The 14,161-nt window shown below is 37.8% G+C and overlaps 1 protein-coding gene across 8 annotated transcripts in view; it reads right to left on the reverse strand.

The window, feature by feature from the left end:
• Positions 1-251: 251 nt before the first annotated feature.
• The window catches only part of HELQ (helicase, POLQ like), a 34,431-nt gene continuing 20,521 nt past the window's right edge, over positions 252-14,161 (reverse strand). For 7 of the 8 annotated variants that reach the window (XM_038400981.2, XM_038400979.2, XM_038400983.2 and 4 more), the window contains 9 exons: positions 13,412-13,553; positions 12,888-12,992; positions 12,030-12,252; positions 9,996-10,153; positions 7,206-7,304; positions 6,430-6,603; positions 5,818-5,931; positions 2,571-2,705; positions 252-455 (listed from right to left, as the gene is read on the reverse strand). In XM_038400981.2, coding sequence (XP_038256909.1) covers positions 354-455; positions 2,571-2,705; positions 5,818-5,931; positions 6,430-6,603; positions 7,206-7,304; positions 9,996-10,153; positions 12,030-12,252; positions 12,888-12,992; positions 13,412-13,553 — 1,252 coding nt within the window. In that variant the 3' untranslated portion in view covers positions 252-353. The remainder of the gene's footprint in view (positions 456-2,570; positions 2,706-5,817; positions 5,932-6,429; positions 6,604-7,205; positions 7,305-9,995; positions 10,154-12,029; positions 12,253-12,887; positions 12,993-13,411; positions 13,554-14,161) is intronic. The other variant, XM_043513915.1, reaches the window with a different exon arrangement.

Genomic DNA, 14,161 nt, shown 5'->3' on the forward strand with positions numbered 1-14,161 from the left:
AATTAAACTTTTACCCTTCGTCTCTAGAGATGGAAGGCTATTCACCGAACAGTCAACTAACATTCAACCCACAATTCCATGCAATTGGAACAAGGCTACCTGCATTTATAGAACTGTGCATCTAGTGCCACTTTTTGATTATTCCTCCTCAGTCATTCAAGAGATCCAACAATCAGACCATTCAAATGGCATCCAGAGTTACAAGAGCATTCTGATTTCAAAATTTACAAAAACTGAGGTATACAAAAAGGGTGTTTTGAATATTTATTATCAGAACAGAAGCTTAAGTTACACATATGTACATTAAAAAGAATTAAAATGATTTTAAGAGCTGAGAATTCATTCCATGTTTTTTATGGCAAAGTTGTTAGGAGGCCCTCAGATGTATCTGTAGGCACCTTCAACAGTTCTTCAACCTCTTCTTGTAGAGCCTCAGCTTTTTCCCTCAGCAGCATCTGCAGCCACAAATTTAATGATTAGGAGACAGATCACAAACAGATGCCAGTGCAATTAGTGGTAAGATGAAACACATCTAGTTATTCAAACACAAACTAAGAAGAAGAAATTAGGTTATTAGGAACAAAATTACTATAAACTTGACTCAAGAACCGCAAGTCACCAGGAGGATGTTCACATTTAATATATTAATATGGCTTTACTGCTCAGATAAATCTTCTTTATATAAACCTATCTATCCTACTTCGGTCTAAGCTTGATATGTCAAATCTAGAAGACTAGAACAAAGATGTCACAGCATGTACAGATCACAATTTTTATTCTGAAGTTCTAAGAAATGAGCATAATTTCTTCTTGTTCTATTAATACAGTTATATAAACAGCCAAATTTAGGCCATTGAAACATTATAGTTTCACAAGGTTTTAAAGTGTTTTTGTTAAGAAGACCACTTTCAAGAATAGCCACACTTTTTAAATAGTAAAAACAAACACTCCGAAAAAAAGTTAACATTCATATGTTGACCACAAAAGTAAAAATAGCAGATGATCGTTTCCTTGCATTAAGCAACAGTTGTATGTCTAATATTAAAACCTTAAACATATTAGGGAGAATCACAGTAACTCATGAATGTTTTGTGGCATCGCAGTTAGTTTGTTCTTCAGATTTCAGAAGTGTCTAAGAATCCATTCGTAATAATATAAAAATATCCAGTGCGATGTATTGTTTTTATTTCTTGGGGCTGTACTTGGAGTCCCTGGAATAGACATATCTTGGAGACAAATGCCCGATGCAAGCTAAACTGATATAAGCAGTTTTAAATCAGCATGAGTGTCCACAGTAAACCTTTGTTAAATTGGTGCTAAAACTGTGTAAACCAGCCCTAATTTATACGGATTCTAAGGTCTTCCCTCATATTATAAAGTGCTGCTGTTTCACAAGGCTCAATAAATGACTTCCCTCTGCTGACTTGGTTGTAAAAGTAGAACTACTTCCAGTCATTCTGACATTGTTGATGCTTCAACACAAACAAGGACACAAACTAATAGTGTGAGGGAAAAATGCTGTTGACTAGGAAGAAAAAGCAAATGCTGCTTGTAATTTTTGCTCTGAGATTAGTCATATTTATTATGATCTCTGTTCTCTGTATATTTATCTGTATAGCATCCACCATGCTTTGCAGACGGATACAAAGCCAAGGTCTTTGCCCAAAGGAGCATGTGTTCTAAACAGACGACAAACAAAGTAAAGAGAGGAATAAGGAGGTAGTATGACTAAAAGCAATGTGACGACCACCAATGTGAAGTTAAGCAGAGATCTTGTTAGTTCCACAATTTGTGAATAGATTTTTCATGCTCATCTTCTATAGTAAGTTGGCAATTTTTTAGGGGGTTGGGGTGAGTGGGCAGGCTATATTTATAGACCTAAGTAATCTATTCTCCCCAGCCATGATCACTGCTACAATGTTTAGATGTTAAATTCTGAGGCACTAAACTGCCTCACCAGAGTGGTGCATGTGCAATTGTGATTATTGCATGGGACTAGAAGTCAGGTCATTGATTCCCTGCATGACTCCAGCAAGTCATGCAACTTCTTTGCCTCAGTTTTTCCACTGGTAAAATGAGAATACTCCTCCTCCTTCACCATCTTGTAAAATCCTTTTAGATCATTGGATGGAAATAATACTTTGCACTTGCATAGCACTTAGCTGCTGTTGAGGCAAAATGGTCAGCAAGGGTCTCCTTCATTCCTTTTATAGCAATATGAAGGAAATACTCTTAGCCTCCCCACAGTGGCACGATTAGGGATCTATTACAGAAAAGCTTCATCTTGAATGAAAATTACAGGCAAATAGTTTTTTTACACACACACACACACACACACACACACACACACACACACACACACACAGAGAGCTTAATACATGGGAGATTTAAGTGGGAAACTCCCACTAGTAAATTTTGCACGTTGATCCTAGCTAGTCACAAATTACCTTATCAATCTATTGGGGAAAGATTACTAAATGGAAAAATATTTAGTTAACTCCAAGTTTTCACCCAGAGTTCCATCTTTGCCAATATCCCTTTGACAGCTCAAATGGTCAAGTTTTGCTCACCTTTGCGGATGAAACTATTTGTCTGGCTTGACGTCGTGACAAATGCTCAATCATCTTCACCAATGTTTCTGGATCTGAATTAGCGAGGTGTGCTAGAGTTTTGTATCCTGAATCATACAGCTGTTTTGCTCGAGACTGCAGGCCAAAAATAAAGCAATGTTAGAAATTAGATTAGTAAATAAGAAGTGCAAGGAACTTGTCAGTAAGTCCAAATCTCTGCTCTGACCTCACAGTTCATTCATATATCAGCTAATCTCTGATTACTTCAAATGGCAGACTGATACTGTATGTATAGGAAGTCCGGTCACTGTTACAAAAATTTACTTAATAATTAAATTTGTTCCTGAAAAGTCATTATTTCCTCTCTACGTTCTTGTTCAGCTATTAGTAACCTTTCTGCCTCTTCCAAATTAATTTCCTCTCAAGAAATGGATCGGTATAGACCTGTCTTTCCTCTTATTGTCATCTCTCTCTCAGCACTCATTGTCCTCTATCTGAGCTGAACACATTTGAAAAATCTGGCCACTTCATTTAGGTGCCTAAATGGAAGCAGCTGAGTGCCGAGTTCTTTTGAAAATCTGGCCCTTAATTTTTGAACCTCTGAGGACTGTCACTGCCATGAAATCAGATGATTAATAGCCACACAGCCTCAGACAATAAGCTCAGAACACAAAAGATATTTAATTTTATAGCACACAAAATGTTTTATTTTTCTTCCAACATCTGAGTAATACCACCCTTGTTTACTTTTGTATTGGGTGCAAAGCTGTGACTGTGGACTCTCATATAATGGATGGAGAGGTATAGTGCTTAAGGAATAGGATTATTATTTGATTGGTTTCCTTTTCTTAGGCATTTTATTAGGGCTCATACTGTTATGATGAAAAGAAACAAAAGCAGCCAAAAAGAGACACTTACGAGAAAGACCTTTGTTGCAAAATTAGTTGTGCTAGGTCTTGCACAGTTTAAATGAAAACTATCTCCAATCTGACCATGGATGTTATGTTTTTCACACAAAACAAGATTAACAAAGATTGTTCTATAACTTGAGATATACCAACAGCTGAACTTTAATGCACAAATGCTATCCCCAGGCTTCACTGAACTGCCTTCCAGCTTTTTTTTTCTTCCCTTCTCTTGCTTCATTCCATGAATTTTCTTCTATTTATTTGGTTCTAGCTGCTTAAAATTTTCCTCTCGATAAAGAAACCAGCCTTAAAAGGTCTAGAGACTTTACAATGTCCTCTAGAGCAGCCATGGACTAGAAATGTTTAGCCATAGGATAACAGGGCAGTGGCATGCTTACTTCGTAGAAGAGTAGCTTGGTAGCTACCTGTAACTACCTTCCATGTAGGAAAGACTGCATTGTACAGTTGTTTTATGTGCTTGATAATGATAGTTTATTTGGGTGGTCCAGAGTACCTCCAGCATAGTGAGTTCAGTCCTACAGGAGCTGATTTCATTCATTTGAAAATATTTTAGAGAATGGGTACAAACTGCAATGTTTGTCCATCAAGCACTTATGTGTAACATTGGTTTTAGTAGTGTTTCATTCACAAAATTCCATAGGAATCCGGCCTGCATAGCATTGTTGGCCACACACCACATTCAACACCGTTGAAATCAGTTTTGATACCAGTAAGGACACATCTTGGGCAGCAGCTACTAGAAGGTAGCAGTCATACTTTACGCTGACAGCTTAAAACAAAACTTTGAAAGAACTGTACAATTATACTCTACTTCCCTCTGTAGATGACTCCATTTAAAGAGCAACTGAAGAGGTAAACAGATCCTGTTTCCCCCTTTCCATCAAGTTCAGCAACCTTTACAGAGAAAGGGTTGGCCAGCAGAGGGAAACTGATTAGGCTACTAGCTTGTTTCCCTTCCTGGTGAAAAGCACTACTACTGCTGAACCTGATAACAGCAGCAGCATTTGTCCACAATATAGTCTAAGTGTGAAGTCATTTAACTTTGAAATGAAGTCAGAGAATGCACATGAAATAGCACTGAGGGCAGTATTTACCAAACAGATTCATTTGATATTTGAACAGCCTCCTTCAGATTAGAGACCAACATGATTTCCTCCTTTAAGTGTGGGCTTCATCAGAAAAGTCACTGTAAAAAAAGTGGTGCTTCCAACTCAAGATAGGTGCACAAAGTAGACTCTCTCTTGACTAGAATGATGAATTAAATTACTATACCATTTTTTACTCCTATTAATTCCACAAAGCCACCAGTACAACAAAAGAGCACATAGGATTCTATTTTAGCTTGAGCATCAGCAGAATTGGTAACCAGTGTACTATTGTGACATTTTTATTGTTGCTGTTGTAGCAGCCAGAAGGAAAAAGCAACCTGAATGCAAAATTTGAGTTTGAGCTTGCAGTTCTTACAGGGAAACAGTTTATTGATAATTTGTACAGTCAATTGCTTGACCACACTTTGGTTTGTTATGAAACATATTCAAGAGACCAAATAACCAGTATCAGTCAGGTTTATTGCTATAAGCAAATAATAATATAGTAGTACAGGAAAAAGGTTCAATATAATACCAGTCTACGGGAAGCCATCTTGTGCAGCATTATAAAAAGGGATTGTGTATATCATCTGAAACTATATTTAACCAATCAGCTTTCTACTTTGTTTTTCTGGTACCATGGCATACCCCTTATCTCTTTATTCTGCACACATGGATTCCAGGTACCCAGGGCATGAAGGCACCTTCTAAGTTTGTACTAGGGTACCATGTTCACATGCCTCGATCCTGACAGTTTCTCAATCTACTTAAGCAAAAGCTTACTTCAGCAAATGCAAGATATTATGGGATACTTAGCAGAGTGAAAAGTATTATAGTAAAGGTATAGTCCATTTTAGGCTATATAATTGCAATAATGTTTGTGCTTAATGCATGAAAATATATATTTAGCACAGATAATATATATATTATTAATATGGGGTATATGTGTAGCCAGCATATATTGGTCAACACTTTTTACTTATAAACTAAACAGATGAATTATGAAAACCACTGAAACACAAACATGGCCCTCCACATTTAATAGAATAATTTTCTTTTCATCGTAGAACTTGCACCCCAGAAAGATTTAACAAGATTTTAGCAAAATGCTAGATTCTTTATAAAAATATTTTTTGGCTTCTTCCATAGGCACCTGGGGACATCATGGTTGAGGTTAGTATAAAAGCTTGGATTTACCATTACCCGGACTCCCAAAGTGGGTACACTAACCTCTAAAACCCCTGCCACCTCCATAAGAGGGATGAGTTCTGCCTTAACACAATAGGTCAGTCGCTTCGTAAGTTCTGTCAGCAGGGCTTTATAAACCCAAAATTCCTCCAACTCCTGCAGAAACAAAGGATATTAAAATCTGTAAAGTGAAGTTACAAGTCTAGTTAAATTCCTGTACTCTGGGCTAGTATTCTGGTTGGAGCAATGCCAAGGCAGCATATGTGTAGCCTTGGAAGAGGGATTATACCATTTGTAGTAATCCTTCTGGGCATTTCCAAGAGTTGAGTCCAGCATTCCTCAGCTAGTCATCCCCAAGTTGGGCCCTTTTGAAGGATGAGGCAATATGTTAGGGATAAGATGTTCTTTGGAAGTCATTTTGGATTTTCTGAATTTGGAAAGCTGAAGTAGCGGTTGAAGCTGCCAATGCAGCCATGTTTCCAAGAAGTCACGATGAGATTAGATGACCTCTAAAAGGTGACACCATTTTAATGTACAGTAGTAAGTTCTAAAATTCTACAGAAAAAAAAATCACCCTTTTCCTCAGACCCTGATGAATACATTTTTATACTTTACATCATGTACAAGCAAAAATGTCCATTTAAAATATATTACCTCAGAGAAGTGCAGCACACAGGAGGAGAATGAGGCAGCAGAGTTCAGGAGATTTTGCACATATCCTCGAGACATGTTAAATTTTTCTGAAACGTTCCATATGTTGGTCTCTTTCAGTAGGGAATAAAGAACAAAGGACAGATACAGCCTATTTACGACACCATTGTCCACATCCTGGGAAGACAGATGCACATGTTCAGTTAGAACTGTGAGCTAGGGTCCAATAGATAAAACTGAAAGAATATCATAGAGAAGAACTCTATATTACTACGGGGACAGACTATCATCAGAGTAGGGCTTTTCCATCTAAACGTCTCTAATCCTATGAAACAGTCAGATGTAGTAGTGTTGCATTCAAGAATTTGTGAGGTAAGGAAAGAAATAATGGGAAGCATTTTGGTGAAAACAAAGATTAGTTCAGCCTATTCTGACTCTATACACCTCAATCTGATTTGTGTTTCTGAAAACTACAATAATTAAGCTGTATGTTTGCCATGGCTAGCATGAGAGTCCTGGATCCTACTACTTCCATGGCTATACAATATAATGCACTTTAATAACTTCATATGAGAAAATAATTAACAGGGCATCATTAACTTGAAAAATCGTATTTCTATCTGAAAACTATGCATTCCCTAGTTACAAGTCACCCCTAAAATTACCATAACTGTGAGATTAGAGAACCCCAATTATTAGCTGCACTATGAAAAACAATTCAATTGACAAGATTACAATTCTACTATTTTGTCTTTAAATAAAAATAATTTTCAGCCTACCTTTTTGATGGCTTGTCCAGAAGCCTTTTTTGTAATAAAACTTTCAGGGACTCCCACAATAGCTGCTACTTTCTGTTCTACTGAATTTAGCTGGCTGAACTAAAAAGTAAAATTAAAAAAACCAACACTGCAGCTCAACCCACTTTCTATATTAATCAAATGCAAAACAATACCTTTAAAATATTATACTTGTAATTCCAATAAAGATGTAACAGTTAAAAGAGAACTTCAAATACATAACATTTTATCCCTTTAAAAATGTCAAATATATACATTAATACAGATGAACCCCATCTCCCCTTCTGCAACACACCTGCATGTGTACAAAACACACAGACACGGAATCACTTCCCCCTCATCTGTAGTATAGCTATTTAAGTGGGCACAAGCATTGTTACATGATAGGTTTTGAGCTGCAATATCTGTACTTTTGTTTATTTGTTTATCACTGGAGATATGCAAGAAGGCAGTGAAAATTTGAGAGAACTCATGTTCAAGCTGACCATTATCAAATTCTAAAACTTTTTAAGCATACAAAAAAGTTTTCCTTGAATTTTAGTATCTTTGCATATAGTTTTGATAAAATATATAAGCAATGCTAAGTAGTACACCAAAAAAGCCAATTTAAATTTAAGTGCTTATCAGATGGCTGGCTCTGTAATCATTCACAGAAGCAAGCTATGGAAAATTTTTTGTTACCGGAAGTCAGCGACTATTTTCCCTTTTTGCCAGCATAAGGGTAGCCACACAGAGGTCTTTGGAATGCTTTATTTTACTTTTCCCCTATGTTTAGACCTTTTTATGAAGGATGCTCTAGAAATAAAATGTATTTTTTATAATGTAAACAGAATACAAAAATGATCTCTTAGTCTTTTATTAACCACTTCAGCATCAACCAATTTATTTGGTTTTACCCAGAACTCAGCAGTTTTCTTGGCTACACTTTGAACTGCCTCTGACTTTAGACTTTCCAGTTGTATCTTGACTTTCACATCAGAATGGGATTTATACAAAGCAACCCATAAGATTTAGGGATTTTAATGTTATCATGGGTATATTACACTTTACGTCTAAGGGTACGTCTACACTGCAGCTGGGAGTATACTTCCCAGCACAGACAGGCAGGCAGACACGCACATACTAGCTCTGCTTGATCTAGAGCACTAAAAATAGCAGCGTAGCTGGGGTAGCACAAGCAGGATCTCAGACTAGTTGCCTGTGTAAAATTACGTCCAGACCCCCCTCCTACATACTCTGATGGCTAGCCTGAGCCACTGCCTGTGCTACATTGGCCACAGTGTTATTTTTAGTGTGCTAGCTTGAGTGGAGGTACCTCATCTGTCTAGTCATGGTCGGAAGCACATTCCCAGCTGCAGTGCAGACATACCCCGAGAGAGGCTTTACAGTTCAGAGATCAAGCCAGACCCAAGTACAGCTAAAAATCGTAAGATGCCAAACTACATCTTAAAACTACTTACAACAAAACTACTGTTTTGTGCTGTGTTAAGAAGCAGCTCTGTTATATATCTCAATTCTCCTGGTGAAGAGCTCATTGGATTACACAGTTCTAATGAGTGAAATAAACTGATTTAGCATATAATTACATTTGATTCTTAATGCTACTGTACTGGTTACAGTTACATTTTGAATCAATATGATTGTTTCCCCTTAGTTTCTCTATAATAAATGTTCATGGTATATTAGCTTGTCCCTTTTTTTTAACTTATTAATTTTAGCTGCTAGGTGGCTAGCAGTTCAAAAGGTTTACTCCTGGGGGAATTCTGTGCCACTGCGCAATGCATAATTTTGCAAAAATTAATGTTGGGCATGCAGAATTTCCTTTTTCCCCCCTATAGGGATGGGCTACAGAGATGCTGGCCACCACTTGGGGCCACAGGACCCAGCAGAGCCCAGCTCACAAATAGAAGACAAGGTCAAGGGAAGGGGGAGGGAACTGGAAGCTTCCCAGCAGTTGTAGTTCCCAGCACGCCCTGAAGGAAGGGGGCGGCAGCGCACAGGAAACTCCGTGCAAGCCTGGGACCCAGCGTCAGGTTGTTTCTCCCTCTGGATCCCTGTGCTCTAGGAGGGTAGGGTCTGAGAATAGCTGGGCTCTGGGGGGTAGAGGGTGTGAGTGTCTGGGATGGTGGCGGGAGGAGGGCCCACAGCTTGCCTCTGGGGGAAGTAGAAGGTGTGTGTGTGGGCCGGGATGTACCCACAGCTGGACCCTGGGTGGGAGAAGGGGAAAGTGTCGGGGGGGGGAGGGGGAGGAAGAGAGGGAGTAGAAGTGCGAGTGTCTGGGATGAAAGGGGGGGCACTGCTAGGTTTTGGGGGGTAGAAAGTGTGAGAGTCTGGGCCGGGGGCCTCACCTGGGCTCTTGGAGGCAAAGAAGTGCAAGTTTCTGAACCCCCCCCCTTGCTGGGCTCTGGAGGGAGAAGGGGGCAGAGAAGTAGGAACTGGGTTGTTGTAGGTGTTTCTTTAATTCTCTACTCCTGGGAGAATTTTTGTGTGTCTGTATTGTGACAGACATGCTTGCTGACAGGTATTTTGAAATATATTACCAAAATAATTGAAACTGGTGTGGTTATAGAGTGTTATTTTGACAAATTAAAATTTGCAAAATTTTAAAGTAAAGTATTGTGCGCAAAATTAATTTTTTTGGTGCAGAATTCTCCAGGAGTAAAGGTTACAAAAACACAAGTGAACAGATAACAGAGGAAACAGCTATATAACCCAACCTATATTTTTCTGTGCAGGACAGCACTTGCAGTATGGTTGGAAGCCATGTCTTACCTGTCTAAAATAGATCATCCAGTCTGGTCTACAGTGATAAGTCATGTCATATGGAGTTGTCAGATAGAGAAGGTGAAGGCAGCTCTCAAGAACCAACCCCTCAAGACCTTTCTTCAAGTCTCTGTAGAGAGCATCACAATAGGCCACGTCTATAGAGCCTAAAATGAATTAGTATAAAGATACCAGTTTATATAACAGTGAGAGTTAAGTATAATATACTGTATCTTATGTAATTCTCCCTCTGTTCTTTCTTTAGGGATCTTTAATAAAGCCCCTATTTCAGTAACCAGCACGGTGCCAAGGACTCCCAAGTCTAATTTGTTAAATCGGTAAGAAATGTATTTTACTACCCCAAAATTATAATACTGCATGTGGATGACACCCTGGAGAGTGTTACTACAACAAAGGCCAAATATACTTAGAACTCATTTTATAAAAGAAAAAGCAGTTAAAATGAAGGAAGACGCTTGGTCTCTATTTTTAATGGGGGGATATTTGAATATTAGAACTCAGTAGTCAAGACAGGAACATAGGAACTGCCATACTGGATCATATCAGTGGTCCTTCTAGTTCAGTACCAGATGCTTCAGAAAAAGGTGCAAGAAGATAGACAAATGTGGGCTAACCAGTCTCCCTCATTAGATGACATCCTGACATCAACAGTTAGAGATTGGCTTAAATCCCAAAGTATGAGATTTAATATAATTTCCACACTTTTTATTATTGATTATAGCAAGTCTGGAAATTCTTGATATCCATATAAATGTCCAATCCCTTTTTGAATTTTGCTAAATTCTTGGCCTCAACAATTTCCTGTAGCAACACGTTCTACAGTATAATTACATGTTGTATGAAAAAATATCTATCAGTTTTCAGCTTCCCATTTTTAATTTCATTTAATGCCCCTGTGGTCTTGAGTTCTGAGAGAAATCCCTGATCTAACGTCTCACAAATTGCATATACCTACATTATGTCCCCTCTTTTTCATTTATTTTCTACGGTAAACAATCCCAATCTTTTCACTCTCTCTTAATAGGAGTTTTTCCTTTCCCTTGATTATTCTTATTACCACTCTGAACTTTCTCTCATTTAGCAGTATACTTCTTGAGATGGGGAAAACGTGCATTGCACACAGTATTCCTGATGAAGCTACAGAGTAATTTATATGAAGGCATTATAATATTGTCCATAACATTCCTCATTAATCCTAACATCATTCACTTTTTTGATCAGTAGCTACACACACCAAGCAGAAATCTTAATCTTCACTGAGCTGTCTACAATGATGCCAAGTCCCTTTCCTGAGTTGATAGAATTTAGAAATCTGAAAAGGTGCACAAGTAATTTACATTTCCCCTGCCAATGGGCACGACTTTGCATTTATACACCCTATGTTTTTCGTACTATTTCCCAATCACCTAGTTTATTTAGGGTTCTTTGAAGTTTCTCAAAACCTCTCTGGTCCTGACTAATCTAAATCACTGTGTGTCATTTGTAAAACTTGCTACTTCACTACTCACCCCCCTTACCATACGCTTAATTAATATATTAAACAAACATGGCACCTACTACAGAAGCCGAGACACCTTGCTGTTAACCTTTTGCCAAGACGAAAATTGACCATGTAATCCTACTCTTTGCTTTTGTGTCCTCCTACCCACTTTTTGAGCCATGGTAATTCTTTGCCTCTCATCTCATGACTACATAGCTTCTTTAGCAGCCTTTTGTGCAGGACCTTTTTGAAGTCTAAATAGTTTATGCTCACCATTTTTCCTTTGTCTATTACTTTACTAACAGGTTCAAAGAATTCTGAGACATTAGTGAGACATGATTTTCCTTTAACTAACAGTGCTGGTTACACTCTATTATATCATGAGCTTCCAGGTGTTATTTTGATTTTAAATTATTGTTTCAGAAAGGAGATAAGAGGCTGGATGAAAGTTTTAAGTGAGTGTGAAAAAAAAAAAAAAAAGGCCAGATTTTAAATGTTATTGTGAAAGAAGTACGATGAAAATGAAGAAAAAACTCTCTCACCTTTGTAGGTAGCTTGACCCAACTGTGTGATCTCTAGATTACTTTGGGATTTTTGTTCCTTTTCACAGGTCATTTTTTCTTTTAGTAGTCCTTTTTCTATCAGACATCCCAGTGCTTCTCTAGTTATATCTGAGAGGCTCTTTTCTTTAGACAGAAACTGTTGCTGAACACCAAACAGTGTGCCACACATAAAGTGGTAGATCTCTTCAGGGTTTCTTGCAATCTATAACATTTTAGTATGTGATTGTTTAAATATAATGTTGCAATCTGATTATTGTTATGCGTAGCATGAGAGATAAGTGCCAACCTACAATCTTTGTCTATGTGAAAACATTATGCTTACTACTTAAGACATAGGGCAACACTGTTAATTTTATGTTGCTACAGAACTATGTGATACCTCTAAGTTATACTACAGACATTCTAGCTGTAAGAAATCTGATATAACACTACATGCCATTCTGCTCTAACACTCCAGCTTTTAGTGTATTACTTTTTTGGTGAGTGGGGGGGGGGGCGCTCTTTAAGGAGTGAATAATACTAGAACATGTTTAAAACCAATGCAGAAACAGAGCAGAAACCACTTGGGACTTGTCTACATTAGGAAATTTTATCATCATGTTTCAACATGATTTAACAACTGAATTAGCTAACACAATGATGACCTCATCCTCATTCGTGTAGACAAGGGCAAGTTGTGCTCAGCATTGTGCAAGCTAGTCATGGTTAAACTCAAGGCCTTAGTGAATACTAATGTAACTGATCTCCATCTTAATGAAACGTACAGTTATTCTGTATCCACACTCCTAATATCAAAATGCTTCTCTTTAGTTGCTCACAAAAGAATTAAATTGTTACCTTTAATCCAACCAAAGACAGAAGCAGGCTTTGGATTCCCTTAGTGAATTCAAGAAAGAGGTTGCTGTAACAGTTCTCCAAAGGACTGTTTACTAAATCCCGAACCTAAAAAAAACAAAACAATTGTTATGTACACTTTGCATTCATAAATTCTCCACAGGTGAAAATATTCCATTTTCAACAAATATCTTGAAGGTTTTTTTAAAAATCAAGCTAGTAAATAAGACAATTGCTGGAGATGTCCAAGTTTTAGGATTGACCTCTGGAGATAAACTCTTGTGTGAGAGACTACATATGCTGCAGAGAAACAGCTGGTCTCCAAAGAGATTGGAAAAGGGATTTGTCTGCCCTCATGATTGCAGAAAAGTGTCCCACAAAAATAATTATTACAAGGAGAGTCAAATAGTTACACAAGAAAAAGACTGCTGCTTTCAAATGAAAAGTTGGAGGCAAACAATTCAAAACCTCTACTCCCATCAACTTCTTCTGATGACTCAAGCTATCACATTATTTGAGTAACTTACCAGATGTTTGTCTTTTTCTTGCACTATAAGAATACTTTCACCAGCATTATCAATGCCAGCTCGACCAGCTCTGCCAATCATCTGCTTATACTGGTTTTTCTTCAGGAACTTTGTAGCAACATAGGGAGCTCTTAAAATAACCCTAAGAAAAAATAAGAGACTTTGAAAAAGCTACGTTCTGTAGTAAGAGTACTAAAACATCTGTAAAGTTATATTAAACACAAAGCCCTCCCCAAGAGAAAAGTTTCTATTTGCCTCATTATGCAAGTCTCATTGTTAATGAGAATTGTGCACGCCTGTCAAATACAAAACATACCCCAACAGGTCTATTTGAAAATCAAGAGCAATACTGAGCACATGAAAAGAATCTTTGATAAAATATGAACAAGTGCCAAACTGAATTTTGTATCTATCTTAGGGACTATATCAGCTCCAATCACTATAGTAGTATCTAAGCACCTTATTAGTATTAAAAAAAACAAAACAACCAAATAAGCAACTATGCCAGCCTGCATTGCTCAGTCGTTAAATTTTCAAACAAACACCTTCATGCTTTCTCCCAGGCTGCCCTTCACACTTTGGAGGAGCTCCCCATAAACATCGGCAAAACTCACTCATTCAAAACACACTTTCTCCAAGATGTCAACAAAAAAAACTTGATGACGGGTAGGGCTGCTGATGTGCTGAGACCACAGCCTTGCACACTGACCAATACTGTCTCATTGTTTCCTTATATCCTCCCATTTGTCT

The sequence above is a fragment of the Dermochelys coriacea genome, chromosome 4, assembly GCF_009764565.3.
Source record: "Dermochelys coriacea isolate rDerCor1 chromosome 4, rDerCor1.pri.v4, whole genome shotgun sequence".
Taxonomy (NCBI): Eukaryota; Metazoa; Chordata; order Testudines; family Dermochelyidae; genus Dermochelys; species Dermochelys coriacea.